General features: G+C 33.7%; 5 protein-coding genes across 7 annotated transcripts; 3 read left to right on the plus strand and 2 right to left on the minus strand.

Moving 5' to 3' along the window:
- Positions 1-195: 195 nt before the first annotated feature.
- On the plus strand, positions 196-5,688 carry Alg7 (Alg7 dolichyl-phosphate N-acetylglucosaminephosphotransferase). The gene is made up of 7 exons (XM_018542165.1): positions 196-590; positions 811-925; positions 1,245-1,690; positions 4,980-5,168; positions 5,250-5,320; positions 5,389-5,552; positions 5,611-5,688. The coding sequence occupies exons 1-7, from the start codon at positions 421-423 to the stop codon at positions 5,674-5,676; spliced, it is 1,221 nt and encodes a 406-aa protein (XP_018397667.1). The 5' UTR covers positions 196-420; the 3' UTR covers positions 5,677-5,688.
- Positions 1,869-3,921, minus strand: Mgat3 (beta-1,4-mannosyl-glycoprotein 4-beta-N-acetylglucosaminyltransferase). Of its 2 annotated transcripts, XM_018542163.1 has the most exons (3): positions 3,634-3,921; positions 3,171-3,441; positions 1,869-3,088 (listed from the first exon to the last, which is right to left on the minus strand). In XM_018542163.1, the coding sequence occupies exons 2-3, from the start codon at positions 3,327-3,329 to the stop codon at positions 1,958-1,960; spliced, it is 1,290 nt and encodes a 429-aa protein (XP_018397665.1). In that variant the 5' UTR covers positions 3,330-3,441; positions 3,634-3,921; the 3' UTR covers positions 1,869-1,957. The 2 variants fall into 2 exon arrangements, with proteins under 2 accessions (XP_018397665.1, XP_018397664.1); XM_018542162.1 differs by having other exon boundaries at positions 3,171-3,921.
- A 666-nt stretch (positions 5,689-6,354) lies between the features above and the next one.
- Tom70 (translocase of outer membrane 70) lies at positions 6,355-10,244 on the minus strand. 2 transcript variants are annotated; one of them, XM_018542113.1, is made up of 9 exons: positions 10,077-10,244; positions 9,137-9,774; positions 8,520-8,693; positions 8,213-8,420; positions 7,944-8,079; positions 7,519-7,873; positions 7,092-7,325; positions 6,752-6,972; positions 6,450-6,633 (listed from the first exon to the last, which is right to left on the minus strand). In XM_018542113.1, the coding sequence occupies exons 2-9, from the start codon at positions 9,389-9,391 to the stop codon at positions 6,450-6,452; spliced, it is 1,767 nt and encodes a 588-aa protein (XP_018397615.1). In that variant the 5' UTR covers positions 9,392-9,774; positions 10,077-10,244. The 2 variants fall into 2 exon arrangements, with proteins under 2 accessions (XP_018397616.1, XP_018397615.1); XM_018542114.1 differs by lacking the exon at positions 10,077-10,244 and having other exon boundaries at positions 6,355-6,633; positions 9,137-9,391.
- Positions 10,245-10,285: 41 nt separating this feature from the next.
- TBC1D23 (TBC1 domain family member 23) lies at positions 10,286-13,442 on the plus strand. The gene is made up of 9 exons (XM_018542112.1): positions 10,286-10,314; positions 10,739-10,959; positions 11,052-11,256; positions 11,386-11,622; positions 11,702-12,077; positions 12,235-12,448; positions 12,524-12,859; positions 12,935-13,067; positions 13,135-13,442. The coding sequence occupies exons 1-9, from the start codon at positions 10,286-10,288 to the stop codon at positions 13,406-13,408; spliced, it is 2,025 nt and encodes a 674-aa protein (XP_018397614.1). The 3' UTR covers positions 13,409-13,442.
- Positions 13,443-16,140: 2,698 nt separating this feature from the next.
- senju (UDP-galactose transporter senju) lies at positions 16,141-18,021 on the plus strand. Its single transcript, XM_018542132.1, has 6 exons — positions 16,141-16,308; positions 16,432-16,546; positions 16,641-16,687; positions 16,763-16,902; positions 17,092-17,235; positions 17,321-18,021. The coding sequence occupies exons 1-6, from the start codon at positions 16,221-16,223 to the stop codon at positions 17,795-17,797; spliced, it is 1,011 nt and encodes a 336-aa protein (XP_018397634.1). The 5' UTR covers positions 16,141-16,220; the 3' UTR covers positions 17,798-18,021.
- The last annotated feature ends 592 nt before the right edge of the window (positions 18,022-18,613 follow it).

The following is an 18,613-nucleotide window of genomic DNA, read 5'->3' on the forward strand; positions in this document are numbered from 1 at the left end:
AATTATACATAAGCAACTATTCAAGCTAGACTGTTATAAGACTTCGTATTCGTATTAGTTTGATATTTATACTTTTCCATTTACTTTTTTTACACTTTGGAGAGGAAAAAGGTTGCTGTATAAATATCAAAGGAGAAGACCTTCGAGATATATATCGAGATTGATCGCGAATTCGCGAGATTATCGATACGCATATATATGGCGGCGTCCAGGAGGAAATCACAATTTTCAATATGTATTTAATCAGTACATGCATTATGTTACAGTGGCACTGTTGGCACATTGTTGACACGACAAAATTGACACGACGCCGGTTTTTCCGTTTATCACGGCCGCTTATCACCCTCGTGAGAGTCGAGTGACTCGCAAGTGCTCGCGAGACCGGTGTCGCGAACGCGTCCGTTATTCAACATCTCAACGATGAGTACCGAGAACGAAACGTTCAAGTCATCACTCCCGATATACGTCAACGCGGTGATGTCTTTGTGCGCGTTTGGTTTAACCATACACCTGATTCCGAGGATAAAATCTATGTTTGTCCAAGCTAACCTCTACGGTGTCGACATGAGCAAGAAGTGCAGTGGGAAAATGTGAGTAGAATATCTGAATGTAATGCCATTTCAGCCTCATCGAGTTGATCGATATATACATTTTTTTAATTTTAATATTGAAGCACATAATTTAATTCCTCATGGAATTGATCAGTTTGTCTTTCTAGAGATTCGTTTAAATATGAAACTTTTCGTTGATTTCATATGTTTTTCTATACATAGAACGATGCTTGACACACAAACAACTATATTTTTGCAGACCCGAGGCGATAGGTGTTGTCACTGGCTGCGTATTTCTTATAACAATGTTCTTATTTATTCCTGTACCATTTACTGATTGTCTATTTAGGAATGTAAACTTTCCACACAATGAGGTACAGTACAACAGATCAGTCAATCAGAAAAAGTGTAGCTAATTTCCTTTTTGATTCTAATTTTAGAAAATTAAATCAAGACTGCTTTTCTTTTCAGTTGTTGACACAAATGTTGTTTTATCTTAATAAATACCAAGGAGGATAGAACTACGTTTGTATTATCTCCTAAAAGGAAAGCAGCCTCCTAAGATTAGCCAATAACTTTGAAAGTGACTTACATTTAATCTAAAAATATAAGATATGATACTTAATATTATTCTATTTTTAAAATATATGTAGAGATTTGTAATCAATGTAAAGTGCAAGCTTTCTATTACAGTTTGTCGATTTTTTGGCTGCATTATTGTCCATATGTTGCATGCTACTCTTGGGCTTTGCCGATGATGTTTTGGATCTTCGTTGGCGGTATAAATTACTTCTGCCAACTATAGCATCTTTGCCATTACTGATGGTTTATTATGTCAATTTTAACTCCACGATAATCATTGTACCAAAGCCGTTAAGATCGTGGCTCGGTTTCTCATTGGATTTATGGATTGTTTACTATGTATATATGGGAATGTTGGCAGTATTTTGTACAAATGCTATAAATATATTAGCCGGAATAAATGGTTTGGAGGTCGGGCAAAGTTTAATCATCGCCACGAGTATTCTCATCTTTAACATTATCGAGTTATCTGGCAGTCAATGGAAGGCGCACCAGTTCTCAATATACTTTATGCTGCCTTATATAGCAACTTCCTTTGCATTATTCAAATTTAATTGGTAAGTTGTGTACTACAAAATATTTTTATTTTAAAATATTACTAATAATAACAATTATATCGTGATAATATATATATATATATGACATGAAAAAAGGAATCTCTATGGATAAGAGGAATTTCGAATCGCCAAGTTGTATGTATAAATCATTTAACATTTATATTTCATCAACGTAATATTTTAGTGTATAAATTTAATATAATATTATATTAGTGTACACTGAGTATTGAGTATGAGTTAATATCACAGTTGGGTGCGACCAGTACGTCAGTAGTAATCTAATTTAGCGTAAAAATTCTCTACCAACCAGTCGTACTTCCATGTGTTATTGAGAATCGTTTCTGGCGCAAAGTAGGAATCCCTGGATTTAGAGACTCTCAGAAGACTGGTTTTACCATCCAACCATAGTCCACTACCTATTAGGTCCTCTACAAACGGCACATCGATAGTTTTCTCGATATAAATCTCCTTAGATTGGACTTTATTGCGAAGACCAATAATAATATTTGCAGGCGCCTGACACAGATTACAGTACCACCCGCCGTAGTGATTCAAATCTCCTATGACTAATCCCAAAATATCTCTCTCGCTGGTGTCTCCGTCCAATTGTTGTCTCAATACAAGCGAATTGGATTGATAGGCATTGCGCATCAAACCGACAGTGTATGCGCCGAGGGTGATCGTTGTCTTGAGTGGATGCTGCCAAAAAAAGCCGTATATTGACCATCTTAATCTAAATCCGATGGGCTGAGGCCAACCGTCGTACACTTTGAGGAACATTAATGCCCTGGAGTTGAGTATTTGTTCCGGCTCCGTTGTCACGTAGATGTCGTCGTCCTTCAGATTCTGCACCACAGTCTTGATTTTATCCCAGATGTATCTCGATACTATCCGGGATGGTTTGCGGGACTTGGTCGCCACGTTAATGTACAGAATCTTCTTTTGCTCTCGCTGTAGCAGTCCTTTCGACAGTTTGTGCCGGAAATTATCCTCCACGTTATTGAAATCACAAATTATAAAAAGGTCCACCACGTTGTAGAGTTCCTCTACTATCACCTCAGCGATCGCAGAGTTGTAGTCGCTTATAAAAAAGGTGTGAATAACATGCCTGGCAGTTTTGCGACGTTTTAGGCTAACATTCTGCTTTGATGCCATGATTGCCCTCCACACGACTTCTGGTTGTCCGCAATCCAAACCATGCCATCCTTGATTGCAGATACATCTTTCCAGATGCTCGTTGCTTTTCATTTTACGCTGGTCCACTCCATATTTCCAGCATACACTATGATTGTATACTTCGAACAACCTAAACGTCTTGACATCTTTCAATGCTACCTCCCCATTGATTGTCTGGTAGATTGGTGATTTTTTACGATTGCCCTGATTTACGTGCAGTTCCTTCAATTAAAACAAAAAATTAGTTGTAGAGTATTTTGAATAAATTCGTCGGTTTATATGGTCAGTCAGAAATTCGCAGCACCTGCAATGCCTCAAACTTGACAAAACTGACAGATGCACGAGTCGTAGATACAGCTAACTCGGCCGGTGGAGTTGTGGCGACGTAGATCATAACAATCAGAACTTGCAAAACCAATAGAGTATACAGCAACGCCAGCTTCCCATCTAGACGGACCTGCATGGCACTGATCCCTGAGCTCAGATAGTTCAATTTCTCATCTTATGCTCCTGAAGAGAAATCCTACTAGCTGTTTGAGACATTTTCATTGAAATTACAGTCTCATAAGTATCATCTGAAAAACATAACTTAAATTTATATTTTTATCAATTTCGATTTTTTTGTTAAAGAGATCCACGACATTCTACACTCTGCATTTCAACACAAAACCTACTCTATAACTCGTTTTAGAATAAGATAAATTTATATTCTATTTATAATTTTGTGTACTGTACAGAGAACAATTGAATGCATATAAAATACATACGCGTTAAAGAAGAAATTTATTCTAAAATCGACGCAAATCGTCTCGAGTTGAACACGCGAAATTCGTTGACCTCATTTCTCGATACGACGTTTCTTAAATCTCCCACATACATACACATATATATATATATATATCTCTCTGATTTATCACTCATTCTTTTCAATCATGCGAGCTAAGCGGCATCATCACCGATCCGTTGCATTGCAGGGAACGATATATCGTCCGCCAACTGGATTCCGCGCGAGTAAACGGCCCGGCAGCCTCCGCCCCGCACGCGTGTCATTTTGCCCACACTATATTACATAATAAAGCGTCGCTCACAATGCGATTCGACGACGACGACGCCGCCTTCGATGATGATCTCACCAGATGACGGTATGGTGACGTCACTGCGGTGCAACGTGCCATTTAATTCGCTGTGCCTGTTGATCGCCGGATACGATGACGGTTTCGTCGACAATTACACGAAGATCGGCGATTATAAGATGATCGGCGACCGGCGACGCACCACACCGCGCATACTTCTAGTCTCGTCGATAGTCGCTGCTTGACTCTCGGGCTGACTGGCTGCAACGGGGAGGAAATGGGGGAGAAGGGCGCCCCCCGAGATCCAGGTGCTCCTTCGGTCTCCCTCCCCTCCCCCGGCTGGGTAACGACGCGTACCGCGACGACGTGAAAAACCACGCCCGAGCGCCGCAGCAGCGGACGATTCCGCCCGTCGACGAACACACTCTCGCCGATCGTGACTATTCGCAGAGCGCACGCGTCTTACGGCGACGTAAAACTGTATCTATGTGCCACCCCTTCGTCCCACATTGCAATGCATCCTGCGGACGAGGCAGACCCGCCCATAAGTCGGAAACTAGATCATTAATTCTAGAATTAACCAGCTAAGGAGAAGAAACGGCTCTCTCTCTCTCTCTCTCTCTCTCTCTTCACAACCAGAAACGATTCCCGAGCTCCACGTGTTTATAGTCATCATGGTAGCCCCCTCACAGTTACGGAACAATGGCGCTCAACTGGGTATTGTAATTTCTTTTTGGAGCAATACCTCTCACACATGCTAGCGATTTTCTATATCTATACGAGAATAATGTGTCTGCATAATAAATAAGTTAAAACACCTAAAAGAGATAATAAGGCACGACATGTATGGGGAAAGGAACGCTTGGCGATCTACCTTGTTATTTGTGTTCGCGTAAATCTATTCAAATGTATACATATAAATCTATGTATATGTTTAACAATAAATATACATATATTTAATTTGTAATATATATGAATTTATATGATTTTTATTAAACGTTATGTTGAAGTAAAGAAATAATAATGATGCTTTGTTCAAGGTATCCATCGCAGGTTTTCGTAGGCGATACATTTTGTTATCTGTCGGGAATGACTTTCGCCGTTGTCGGTATCATAGGCCGCTTCAGCAAAACGACTTTATTATTTTTCATTCCGCAAATAATTAATTTCCTATATAGCATACCGCAGCTGTTCCATCTTGTATCGTGTCCTAGGCATAGATTACCAAAGTGAGTTCCCGAAATAAAAAATAATTTATATTAAAAAATCCCATCCAAAAGTCTGCTCATAGTATATGATTTTATTCGCAGATACAATGAAAAGATGGACAAATTGGAGCATAGTAGAACTGTATTCTACAAATCAGACCTTAACACACTTGGTATGTGATAGTATAGTTTATCTTTAAAAAAAGAATGTATTGCTTAGAATTATATTTTATCTTACTAGGAAGGCTATCAATGTGGATATTTAAAAAATTTAAATTAATAAAGTGGGAAGAAGATTCAGAAGGTTTTGTGACTTGCAATAATCTAACTTTGATTAATTTTATATTGATCAAGACCGGTCCATTGAGAGAACCAAAACTTACATCAATTTTACTGACAGTTCAGGTAATTAAAAAAAATATATATCTAATAATTTAAAATATATAACATTAATATTTTTCAGATTGTCAGTAGTATGTTGGCATTTGTTATAAGATATCCTTTGGCTTCCATATTTTACGATGTTTAAGTAAACACAAGAATGTTGAAATATATTACAATTGTACAAAAGTCTTGAATTTATTATTACTAGCGTGTGATCATAATTCCTCTATTCTTTTATTATAGGATTACCAAAATTGCATTATAAGTTAAGTCATTTTTTTTATGATTTTAAATACTATAAATATAAATATTAATTTTATTAATATATTGTTTTGTATACAAAATAAAATATAAGAAATAATCATAGAATAGCTTCTGTACAAGTTTCCTATTATATAAACACAACTTGCTTAAAAACAATTGCATAAAAAGGTAATTTCTATAAAATTTTAATAATAGAGCATTTATAAAGTATTCTAAACAAAAGTAATATAGATAGATACTTCATTTGTTAAAAATTACAAGATTGATCATAAAATTACTTAAATGATTACACAACAAATTTTAATATTTGCACAAACACATGATCTTACAAAATAAAACTTGAGCTTGATTCTCTAAATAGTTATAAACTTCATTTGCTAACAAATATTTTAAAGCTTTGTTAATCTACAATAATTATATCACTAACTTTTTTTATATCATAGATCAAATAGATCCGATATATCAAAGTTAATTTTTTAAGTGTTATTATAAACTTAAAATGTGTTATTAAAACTGGTTCGATACAAAATAAAGCAATGCAATAATACGTATAGCAGTTGTTAGGATACCCTGTACATATATCGTGTTTAAGATGTGCTAACATAAAATTTTATTTAATAACAGTGGTTTTTTTATTTTTAATTTCTTCATAATTTAAAACATGGAATTTGGAACAAATCGAGACGACGAACGAATGACGTCCATACCTAATCGATTCTTTATATTAAGTTGTGCTTTCGCAGCATCTCTCAAGCTGTATATGTGTGTCAATTCCATGAATGTACGACATAATACTAAAGCCTTGTCAAATAATCTTATTGCTTCCTCTATATTTCCTCTAAAAGAAAACATGCATATTTTCATTCGAATGTCTTCAGATTCTCTAAGTGATACATAGTTGCATGCATCATTTTGAAAATTTCAACATACAATAATTATTAGAAACTATTACGTACCTTTGTACTTCGATACTTCCTAATGATTCATATGCAAGTTCGCATTTTTCATCCAATTCTAATGCTTTGTGTATGTATTCCACAGTTTTATCAACATTACCGTTCCATTGTAATTGCAGTAAGCCTCTGTGCACATAAACAGTTGCGTTCTCTGGGTCTTTCTCTAATGCTTTAGCATAATAAGTATCGGCCTTTTGAAATTGTTGAGTTTCGGACATCATCTATAATAATTGAAAATTTTACCAATCAGAATCAAAATGCATACAATATTTATCTTACTTACTCTTCTTTAATTCTAATTGTTTTTCTTAAGAAATATTATAAATAGTTGTACACATACCTGAGCATACGATATATAACAATATATACATTCAGGAGGATCTGGATACTTTTCCAAAGCTCTCTCAAAATCTTTCATAGCTATTTCGGCTAATACTACATCTCTATTGAACACTGCAAAACGATAATCCGTGTAACATTTTTGCGCGTATGCTATGCCAAAATTTGGATTGTATTCAACAGCCTTTTCAAAATCGCGTTTAGCTTCATCTATTTTACCCATGAGCAAATTTACCTGAAATGATGGACAGTAATATTGTTACATTATTTCATAATCCTGATTTTACATTAGTCATAAGTTGTTCACAAGCTTGTTAATTTTAATACTAACACTTCAGATTAGCTGTCACAACAAACTTGCGACTAATATAGGGTGATATATATATATATAATAAGAAAAATGTGCTGAATTTTAACATGTACAATACCTGTCCTCTATGGTGATAAATATCGCTGTGACTTGGATTCGTACTAATGGCTAATTCAAAGTCCTTGAAAGTCATATCTGGATTATCAAGTTGCATGTATAAGGCCGCTCTTTTTATCAGGGCGTTTATTCTCACATCATCAGATGCATCTTTGTTGTTCAGTATACTTTCAAAATCTTTGATTGCAGCATCATGCTCACCCAAAAGTAAATAAAATGTAGCTCGTAATAATAACACTTCTAATCTAGATGAAGATAACGTATCAAATTCGGGATTTTTAATGATTTCCGTGCACAGCAGTATTATATCGTCGTATTCCATATCATTTACCGCTTGCAATGGCTTTTTGAAAAATCTGATAATAAATATATTTTTTAAAAAGTTAACATTATAATTATCAGAAATAATCCTCTGCCTATACTTACTCTGGAATATTTTCTGGATGTTGAAGTCTAGAAAATACTGGATCCTTAGGAAAAGATATAATGTATGTTTTGATGAAATGCTTACTTGGCATTACAAATTTTTTGTTTGCCAAATTTTCTTGGGCATGTTGTTTCCCTGAAAATAATTTTTATTTTCAGTGATTGAAGTTCTCTATTCCTATTTCTGAATTCTACAAAAGTTTGAGCAGTATTTTATTTAATACCAAATACTTTTTAAATGTATATATATTATATATATTACAACTTGCCAAGCTTTTCCAAAACCTTATCTGCCATTGAGAGAGAAGTTTGATTAGAAAATCCTTCATAAATACACGCGGTAGTCACATCCTCTAATGCAGCTTCTAAATCCTCCATTTTCTCCAAAGCACGTGCCCGACGTAACAAAGCTTTGGCATATTTTGGATTTAGTTGTAACGCTTTTGTACAATCTGCTTTTACAGCACTATATTTTTTCTATAAATTATAATTACAATTGTATAAATAACAAAACTTGTTTAATGAATTGAAATAAAATGTTTACATGTTTATTGTTACTATCAACAATTTTATTACCAATTGCTCATAAGCAGCTGCTCTATTTTGATAAAAAGTTGCAAGGTCCTCCATGTTCTCCATTGGACAAATGTCAATTGCTTTATTATATCGAGCAATAGCTTCATCATATTTTCCCGTTTTGAACTCTACATTTCCTGCATTCTTATACTTTTGTGCCTTTTGTAAAGGAGTCTAGAACAAAAAGATTTGCTTGGATCAGTCACAAAAGTATTTTCCTCTCATTATAAGATTAAGTAGTTTTGTTAATTTAAAAGTATGTATATGTAAATATGTGTATATATATATATATATATTCTAAGCAGTCTCAATTGATCAAGAAAGTCCATTTATCATTTGCAAATACATATTACTATCTCATTACAAGAGTCAATAAAGCTTGCAGACAATACTATTTACTGACAATTATCATGATAACATATCATTTTGATACGTTAATGGTATAGTTATAGTTGTCAATGATACACAAGGATGATATATAAATTTATTACTCTGTTTCTTGAGAACTAAGAGGCATCAATAATAATGTTAACAAGCGTAAGATATTCTTTTTTTTAAATTTTGGATAAATGTATTTTTACAATCTCTTGGACGCTTCCAGATAAAGTAGTTTTAACCTCTGACTCTGTCGCGGGAGAAGGCACTTTGGGTGGCCAATCGCCGTCGATGGAGATCTGTTTGTCGGCGGGCGCGCCGTTCTCCTTGGTCGCACCGCTTCTGAACTTGTCGCGTTCCGGCTTGTCAACGTTGTTGCTATTTCTGTTCCTATAGTACATGTAGCCGAGGCCGAGGGCAACCGGTGCTCCGACCACTAAGGCAAGCTGCCATTTCGGCAGCGGACTACTGCCTGCCACGCCGCTCGAGGCGGTCATTCCTTCGACCGGGAATCGTTAGCCGCACACGAACGGTCACGACGTGACCTGCTGGACACCCTGCGGCACTACCAGGATCGCGATGAGGAGATTAGATCGAGAATCTCTCACCGACGTGAGAGATCGCGGACCACCGCGGACTGCGAGAACACGAGGAAACACGTGGTCCAAGCGACGATCATGCGGATGCCACTCCTCACTACTACTCGATCACGTTTACGTTGCGGATGTTGAAACGATCTTCTTTGATCGCCCTCGTCCTTCTTCGTCCGCTCCTCAACCGGCTCGATCTTCCTCAAGAGCACCAACGCGACCAAACGTTGCGATTATCGCGATACACGACGGTCGCGTGAACTCGAAAGATTCCTCGCACTAGCGCCCCCCTTGATGAAAGAAGCAACTTTAGCGACTTGTTACGTTTTGTACAGAACAGATCTTTCTTATACATAGAATAATTAATCTTACTCAATAAATGAGAAGAAAGCGTCGCAATTAGAGATGACAAGTTATATTAAATAATTACATAAAAAATAAAAATATTAAATAAATAATTAAGTAAAATAAAATATGTATGTATATAAAAAAATACTAAAATCCTTTTAAAGATTCGCGCCGTGTTTTACGCGCGTGCGCGGAACTACGCCAAAAAGATGGCGGCAGTCTGTCAACAGTGCAGGCTACGTACGTTCCTCCTACGTTTTGTCGTCTGTCATGCTGTTGGAATCAAAACTCGCACGACATGAAAGCTCTTGCTCTCATCCGCATTAGATTCCCGAAGAATGTTGAACGACTGAAGGCGTCCTCGTAAACGGTTATTTAACGGATCACTCGGATCTTCTCGTTTACTCGCGATCGTCTCGGAACATCGCTAATTCTCGGACGACGTTTATCGCGATGGCCCTACAGGAGGACGAGAACACCTGGTAAGTCGCGTAATCGTAATTTCTCTGTCTTGTCGAAAAATAACGCGTCTTTTTTTTTTTTTTTGAGGAGAACACTGAACTTTGCAATCGCCGCGATAACGTGCAAAATTTTTGTCGATCCGTATGACCCGCGACACGTTTTACAACGTGAAACGTACAACTACATCATTGCGTGCGTGAGCTGCGACAAAGCGCAGTAGAAAATATTTTATTAGCGGAGCTACGCGACTTACGTAATATCGTTTCGAATATTTTGCTAATTAATATGCTAATTAATGTGCTACGTTTGTATAAATTGTAGACGGAAATTTTCAGAGAGATATATAGTCAAGTTTGCTTGTATCGTCAATTTATATAGTTTTGGACATGATTTTTGTTGTTTTTTTTTTTTTTTTTATCAACTCCAAATTGATTGTTATTTTAGGGTATTGGAACTGGAAGCAGCATTGCTCGATACAGAAGCGCCTTCTGCCTCTGATATATATGCCATTTGTAAAGGCCAACCGGTTCCTGCAAATTTAAGACCAGATGTCTGGTTGGCTTGCCTTTATGTTACTGATCGAGGTGATCAATTTAGTCAGTTTAATGAAGTTTACGATTTACCGGAACAAAATATAATTCGTGATGACTGTCAACAGTTAGTCGGTGAGTCTGTGGAAAGCTGTATGCATGTATACTTGCAGAGCCTTATAATTATATTATTTGTATAATTTTATTCATATTTACTAACATTGCAGCAAAACTTGGGAATGATGATGAAGATAAAGTTTCTGTAGTTTCCGATCTTGAATCTATACTAACATTTTATTGTAAAAGTAAATGTAAACAATATGAAAGAGGAAATGGATGGCTAGAATTGTTAGGTCCTTTAATAGCTTTAAAATTACCTCGCGCTGCAACTTATAATCTCTTTGAAGCAATAAGAGATATCTATATTCCAAGGTAAAAGAGAATTGCTGTTATTCTTATTAGTTGAATATTTTTATCAATGTGTTAATATATAATTTTATAATGTGTAAACTTAATTATTTATAATCGCAAATTTTTTAATATGTTTACTATTCTTTTTAGAGGTGAAACATACAGCTCAGTCTTGAGATTACTGCTTCTCTATCATGAGCCAGAACTGTGTTCTTTCTTGGACACAAAGAGGATATCACCTGATCAATATACAAAAGTATGGATGAATACCCTTTTTGCCGGTGTCTGTTCGTTACCAGCAGTCTGTACAATGTGGGATCTATACTTTATGCAAGCTGATCCATTTTTCATGCTGTTTCTCTCACTAATCATGGTTATAAATGCCAGGTAAATATTGATTAAATTAATATTTAGGTATCATATATTTGTTATTATGTGGTGTTTAAAGTAATTCTCATCTTTGTAGAGAACAAATTTTGAGCATGAAGGATGAAGACAAGCAAAGTATAATAGATGCAATAGCAGTAATGCCCTGCGCTTTAGAAGCAGAGGATGTGACTGATTTCTGTTCCCTGGCACAGTATTATGCAATGAAAACACCAACATCTTTTAAACAAGATCTGTATTCCGTAATGTTTGGCGAAAGTTCTGAAGAGAAGCTAATCTCTCATGCATTATGCTTACCCGTATCGGCGCAAGAATTAGTAGAGAATGCAATCGAGACTCCATCTGTACCTAATAACACTGTTGAAGCTGTTAGATTCTTTCTCGTAGATTGTAGACCTGCTGAACAATACAATGCAGGCCACTTACCAACAGCGTTTCATCTTGATTGCAACTTGGTAAGTTATCAATTACGTAAAAGTAAAAAGAAATTTTTTTACATACATAATTAAGTTTATATATTAAAAAATTTATTAAAATTATGATTTTTATATATTGCTTTATATATAAATTTTTTAGAAAAGAAAGATCAAATATACTTCTATCTCTTTTAAGATGTTGCAAGAACCTGCTGCATTTGCTACAGCAGTACAAGGCTTACTACAAGCTCAGCGTCAAGCGTTAGCTGTTGGTTCACAAGCTGGCGGAGAACATCTTTGCTTTCTGGGAAGCGGTAGACAAGAAGAAGATCGCTACACGCATATGGTAGTGGCATCCTTTTTACAAAAACATACGCATTATGTGAGCATGGTTACTTCTGGATATCAAGGTATTTTTGAATATATTTTAATCGATAAAGTAAATTATATTATTCTTTCATATAACAATGTGACTTTGTTTTTAGCTATTCATGAATACTTTGGCGATGAAGTAGTGTCGAGTCTTGTTGATCATAATTCGCAATATTGTCTAGTATGTAATGCTAATATGTTAGAAGAAAATTCGAATGAAGCAAGCCCTGTTAAAGTTAAAAACAACAATTCTGATCTTTTGGGCAAGATTGGATTAGCCATGAAGCTAAAGAGTCAGGAAGTAAAAGGAAAGCTATTTGATTATATTGTTAATCCTACGGCAAATGTTAATAGTAATACAGATAAGAGGGATAGTAAAGATTTGGACTACATTAGACGTCAAAGAAAGACCGCGCCTGTCTTTAGTATAGATGATGATCAAGAGATAGGTAATTCTTTTGATTATTCTTAAGTAATTGTTAACAATTTCATTAAAGAAACTAATCTCTCTAATCTCTTTCTAGATATGACAATGACTAATAATGAAAGTGAAGAGCCTATCGAAGTAGTATCGATACAGCAATGGATGAAAGATCCCAAGTTATTACATTCCTTTAAATGCCAAGAGGTGAAAGTTAATGGCGATCTCTGTGATAGGTGAGCTTATAATATAAGAAAAAGGGATTTTCTTTTACATGTAAAGTCATTCATTGTTTTGTTTCAGTCAACTATTGGTTACCGATAGTCATCTTATAGTACTGCGAGAAATCCCAGAACGAAAGGGTGCCGCACACGTAATTGTGAAACGTCCTTTAACGAGTATCGTCAAAATAACGTCAAGAAAACGGCACGCTGATCTAATAACTTTTAAATACGGTACGACGCAATATAATGATACAGTTATTTCTGATATGGATAAATTTCTAATACCCAACGCGAGTGAAGCAACTAAATTAATCACGCAACAGATTATGAGACAATTAAATACGTCAGACTAATATTGTGGACGTGTATTTTATAGAATTATTTTAAACTAATGTACAGATATTACAATGTTCAATTTGTGACTAACAGTTTTTTCTTAAAAAATTTATCTTATAAACAAGTTATTTGTATTATTTATTGAAATAATTATTTGTTTACTTTTTATATATTAAGTATAGTCATTTAAATCAGAGTTTTTCAATAGATATACTGTAAAGTCTTTAAGTGTATCGCGATAATTTAAAAAAGGTTGAAAAACGCTGATTTAAATAAATATAGAAATATACACTGGATATGTGTACAATAGAATTAACAAAAATGATAAATGTCGAGTAAAAATATTTCTGACAATGTTAATTTTTCTCATCTCATAATCAATTGAATCTTACTTCAATTGTATTAAGAATAACAAATAAATTTATATCCATGTAACTTATCATATTAATCAACCGGATGACTTTTCATCGTTTATACATGTGATACTTTTTATAAATATCACAACAGCATGACTGACCTAAAAACCAATGCGTTCAACTTTGTAAATCATGTTTACACATAATCATTGTTAGCCAAACAAAAATACATTAGAATTTTAATAGAAATATCCAAAGGCCTTCAAACCTTTGTTGTGTGATAGTTTGCATAAAATTTTCGCAGTGCTAACGTTAGTCAAGACTACTTCGATTAGATTCTGTAGGAAGAAGGAAATTCTAAGAGTTAACAAAAAGCTAAAGAAAGAAGCTAAGTTGATACATATGTGCCTGCACATTGTTAATAATTTCTTTGGTTGTGTTTAGAAGAAATAAGATTCAAGAAAAATATTTATCTACTTTAATTGGCAACTGGCCCTAACATGATTTTAATACATTTACTATGTATTTGTATACATTTGCATTTTGTAGATTGCCATATTGCAATGTGTTTTCATAGAGAGAAGTTTATTTACACAAATTATTGAAGTGGATATGTATAATATTTGCAAATAGTACTTTTCGCATTATCTGCTCTTTCAAATTTTTCAATCATTTTAACTATTCTACATTATAGAAACGAAAATTATATATTATAGAAAACATTATAGATGAAAATAAGCTTATAATTATTAATCAAATTTTTTCGCTAGTAAAATATAAATATTATAAAATACTTTCTTATTTCTTTGCAAATTTTGTGCTTACATAAAAAATACTTTTTCTTATAGCCTTGCTAGCAAAATATCAGAAATATAAGATATTTCTGATATTTTCAAGGAATTAAAATTTCAAGATTTAATTGTTTTCTCTAGATCTACAATATATTTGTGTGTATAATAAGTCGTATTAATTAATATTGCACGTTTCTTGCCTCATTATAATCTATAAAAATTTCGGTAATCTGTTAATAAATATAAATTTCTTGTAGTTGTGCGTAATATATGATAATTTAAAAATACGAATTTTTTACGTTTACATTTATTTACATATAAATACACACAAATTAGTTAAATTAAATGAGATAAAAAAAAACAATTTGACTATCTAATTATCATAAGATTTATTATAAATCCGGAAAATGTACATGTTGTTGACAATATTATCATACTGATAATTATGTGTGCAACATATGTATATATAGTTTTTAAATAATATACACGTATTGAATAATATACACTGTATGTGTATGTGATGAAACTTTTTCATGCTTCCGAACGAATGATTGTGAAGATAAGTGTAAATAGGTTAGAGACAGCAATAGAAAAAAAATCAACTTTTAAGAAACTATTAAAATTTTCGAAAACTCCCAAATACATGTTTATAGATGTATATATATAAAAAGGCCATGTAATATAAAATACAGAAATAATATATATAATAAAAAGTTAACACACAGTAATACTTGAATACTTTATACACTAAACTCCTTTGTCGAATTAAATTTATATGTTGAAAACATTGTCGATAATATCAATGTTACAAATCTTTTAGTTATAATAATTATATTATTATAATTTGTAGAAATGTTGGATGTGTAAGAGTGTGTGTACACGCACACATATATATTTTTCCTCTATACGGACTAGAAAACATTGTGAATAATATTAGTCAACTTAATACTACTTAAAGGCTATAATGTCATATTACTGATATGCATTATATTCAGCGTATATATGATAATTTATACGTGTATAGGGTATGCTTATAATAATTTATTGTTTCACTTCAATTACCTTTAATTAATTAAAGGAAAATATTTCTTCCTACTATTTCTTTCCTTTTTTTCTATTATTTCCCTACTCCACCAAAGGAAAATTGATGAAAAAGATGACCAAAAAAAAATGATGTCGCTGGTTTTTTGCATGATGTAAAAAGAATTTCGGAATTGAAAAAGTTCTTTGTTCATTTTTGTTTAATTTTGCAACGACGAAAGTTGTACAGCAAAGCAACGTTGTGCGAAATCCGGTTTATAGATATAACAGTTAATGACTGGTTCTACTGCAAGTTAATAAATATGGTACATACATTTTTAGTTACATAATTCTATCATTTTGGAATAATAAATATACATCTTCGTGCGCGAGATAGATTTCAGATAAGTAATATTATATACCAGTTTCTCTATACGATAATATTAGAATCCACGCGGTAGACGATCGAGAGCATGGCGTAGCGCGTACACTTATTGGAGTACACATGCGCGAAGTGTGTTGATATATGTGTAGTGGTATCAATTCAGTATCCGGCCTTTGCCAGTGCGCGCTGACGTGCGTACAAAAACTACAGAAGGAATGACTGTCAAACATGATATACCGAAATTGTTCAAGCTGAAGCAGCTAAAAAAAGTCAAAAGATGGGAGGAATAAACTGGAGTGAATTATTCCCAGGAAGGTGGAGTCCTGTCATTTTCATCTCCTACATAGCTCTCTTTATAAATCAAGGTACATGTTTTGTAAACAATTTTCATCTTTCTTATTATAAACAACAAAATGATACATACATTTTATTAAGTAAATGTCATCATGAAAATATACAATATCAAAATGTAACAATCTATACTGCAGGTATTCTCGTGACATGGTCTCAAAGAAGTGGCCGCTACGAATATAATATTGTAGCAGTTGTGCTGATGACAGAGGTTCTAAAATTGGTCATATCTACAACACTTTACTGCAAAGAGTAAGTAAAACAATTTGTATAGTAAGTAAAATAATTATAACCATATCAGTCATTGCAGGTCGATTGATCTGCATTAATTTGTTTTAATTTACAGCAATAGCATTTTAACGCTTCTCCAAGAGACAAAGAAAAACAAAAAGGGTGAGATTAAAAACAGCGATAAAGTAATTCTGCTCAAGATTCAGGATATTAAAAAAAAAAAACTTCTGTTTTTAGTGCTTCTACTATATATGATACCTGCGCTTTTGTACTGTCTGTACAACAATCTAGCATTTGTCAATTTGGCTAGGTTCGACCCCACGACTTACTACATCCTGTTGCAACTCCGCGTTGTACTTACAGGAATCATCTTCCAGGTATATCTACGATATATATTCTCGTATTTATATAATCAATTTTTTAAATAAAAGTTTTAAACTGTGATAAATCAATAATTATATCAACATCTTGAGGCCTCACTATCTTCGAAGTAAGAAATATTTTGGCCATTATTTTCAACATATATAGAGGGATACGGATGACGTAATAATTCTGATGTCTTCTAGGTCATTTTTAACAAAAAATTATCTGCAACACAATGGTTTTCTCTAATGATCTTGACAGTCGGTTGTATGGTAAAACACTTTGATGCCCACGTCCTTGGCACAGAATTCCATGTAGATATTTTTCTACTTCTAATTCTTGTACAAGTGAGTCATTTATTATATATATATCGATACCCTTGCGTAAGTGGAGACACGATTATTTTTTTGAAAAATGAAACTTGTCTTACAGACGACATGCTCCTGCTTGGCTGGTGTATATAACGAGTATTTGCTGAAACGGCAGGGTGCGGACATTGACATTTTTATACAGAACGTATTTATGTATATCGACAGTATTTTCTGCAACATCGTAGTAATTGTCCTGTTAAGTATATTTACAAACGGCGTCAGCGAAACATTGAGTAACATTGAAATCGGTACGTTTCTGCAACCGAAAGTAATTTTAATTATGTTAAACAATTCTTTCGTCGGGATAATAACGAGCTTCTTCCTCAAGACTTTAAATTCTATACTGAAAACTTTTGCCAGTGCAGTGGAACTAATTTTTACAGCGATGCTCTGTTGGATTTTGTTTAGCATACCCGTTAGCACGAACACCATTGTTTCTATAGCTATGGTGAGTATCGCTGTGATTTTATATTCGAGAAATCCTGTACAGAACGCTCAACCTAAACAGATAGCGGAAAGTGAGAAGCTTCTAGTATAAACTACAGTATTAAATTATTTTTTAAATAACAAATGGTCGCGACTAAATTGTAAAACGAAGCGCGTTATATATGTTACCAAGCTGTTAAAATATTTCATTATGTGCGACGATAAAATTATGTGATATAATAAGGTTGTCAATTTAAAGACATTGACTGAACGCTTGTGAACAAAAGTATCAACTTCTTTTAGCAGGTCAATAGAAAATTAAATAAATGATTTAATGAGCGATAATAATTTTTGTTGTCTATATAATAACAAAAATCGCAAAAGAATCTTTATGTTATGATATTTTATATATTATTCTTTGTACCTTCAAATCATCTCTCTTTAAATACACAGAAACTGAATGGAATAAGAGGCCTGATTGATAATATATATTTTAAGATACCGTATCAATTTCTAGATATTTTATGTTTAATTTATATCTAATCTCCTATTTTTAAAAAGCGGCTTTTGTAGAAATTGTGCAAGACGTCGATCACGCATTGTTAATTCTGATTTCTATAATGAATATCTTTTATAAAAATTCGAAAAAGACAAGGTTTTCATAATTCATTTATTGCAATGTGAAAATCAGTCCTTATATAATCTCGCAAACGATTCATCGGTTTAAGATCGAGATCATATATATATATATATATATCGTATAAGTCAGATGTGCTCGTTTATTAATTGCCTCGTCTGTATATCGCGCGTACATGTCACGACTTCAAATTTATAGTTCATTAATTATAATTGCACCCTTCTCTGCCGTGTTATACATTTCTATCCTTCTTTCTTCAAATGTATATTTATTTTTATCGTCCCTTTTCTG

This window comes from Cyphomyrmex costatus, unplaced genomic scaffold, assembly GCF_001594065.2.
Source record: "Cyphomyrmex costatus isolate MS0001 unplaced genomic scaffold, Ccosl1.0 scaffold306, whole genome shotgun sequence".
Taxonomy (NCBI): Eukaryota; Metazoa; Arthropoda; class Insecta; order Hymenoptera; family Formicidae; genus Cyphomyrmex; species Cyphomyrmex costatus.

Bases quoted from the DNA above. Each gene is read 5' to 3' on its own strand.
- senju (XM_018542132.1), top strand. From the start codon at position 16,221: ATGGGAGGAATAAACTGGAGTGAATTATTCCCAGGAAGGTGGAGTCCT. The intron at 16,688-16,762 runs GTGAGATTAAAA...TTCTGTTTTTAG, and splicing joins GACAAAGAAAAACAAAAAGG to TGCTTCTACTATATATGATA. The intron at 16,903-17,091 runs GTATATCTACGA...GATGTCTTCTAG, and splicing joins TTACAGGAATCATCTTCCAG to GTCATTTTTAACAAAAAATT.
- Alg7 (XM_018542165.1), top strand. From the start codon at position 421: ATGAGTACCGAGAACGAAACGTTCAAGTCATCACTCCCGATATACGTC. The intron at 1,691-4,979 runs GTAAGTTGTGTA...GCTTTGTTCAAG, and splicing joins GCATTATTCAAATTTAATTG to GTATCCATCGCAGGTTTTCG. The intron at 5,169-5,249 runs GTGAGTTCCCGA...TTTTATTCGCAG, and splicing joins CCTAGGCATAGATTACCAAA to ATACAATGAAAAGATGGACA.
- Tom70 (XM_018542114.1), bottom strand. From the start codon at position 9,391: ATGACCGCCTCGAGCGGCGTGGCAGGCAGTAGTCCGCTGCCGAAATGG. The intron at 8,080-8,212 runs GCAAGTTGTAAT...AATTATTTTCAG, and splicing joins TAAGGTTTTGGAAAAGCTTG to GGAAACAACATGCCCAAGAA. The intron at 7,874-7,943 runs GTAAGTATAGGC...ATTTATTATCAG, and splicing joins CATCCAGAAAATATTCCAGA to ATTTTTCAAAAAGCCATTGC.
- Mgat3 (XM_018542163.1), bottom strand. From the start codon at position 3,329: ATGCAGGTCCGTCTAGATGGGAAGCTGGCGTTGCTGTATACTCTATTG. The intron at 3,089-3,170 runs GTGCTGCGAATT...TTTTAATTGAAG, and splicing joins TCAAGTTTGAGGCATTGCAG to GAACTGCACGTAAATCAGGG.
- TBC1D23 (XM_018542112.1), top strand. From the start codon at position 10,286: ATGGCCCTACAGGAGGACGAGAACACCTG. The intron at 10,960-11,051 runs GTGAGTCTGTGG...CTAACATTGCAG, and splicing joins TGACTGTCAACAGTTAGTCG to CAAAACTTGGGAATGATGAT. The intron at 12,078-12,234 runs GTAAGTTATCAA...ATCTCTTTTAAG, and splicing joins TTCATCTTGATTGCAACTTG to ATGTTGCAAGAACCTGCTGC.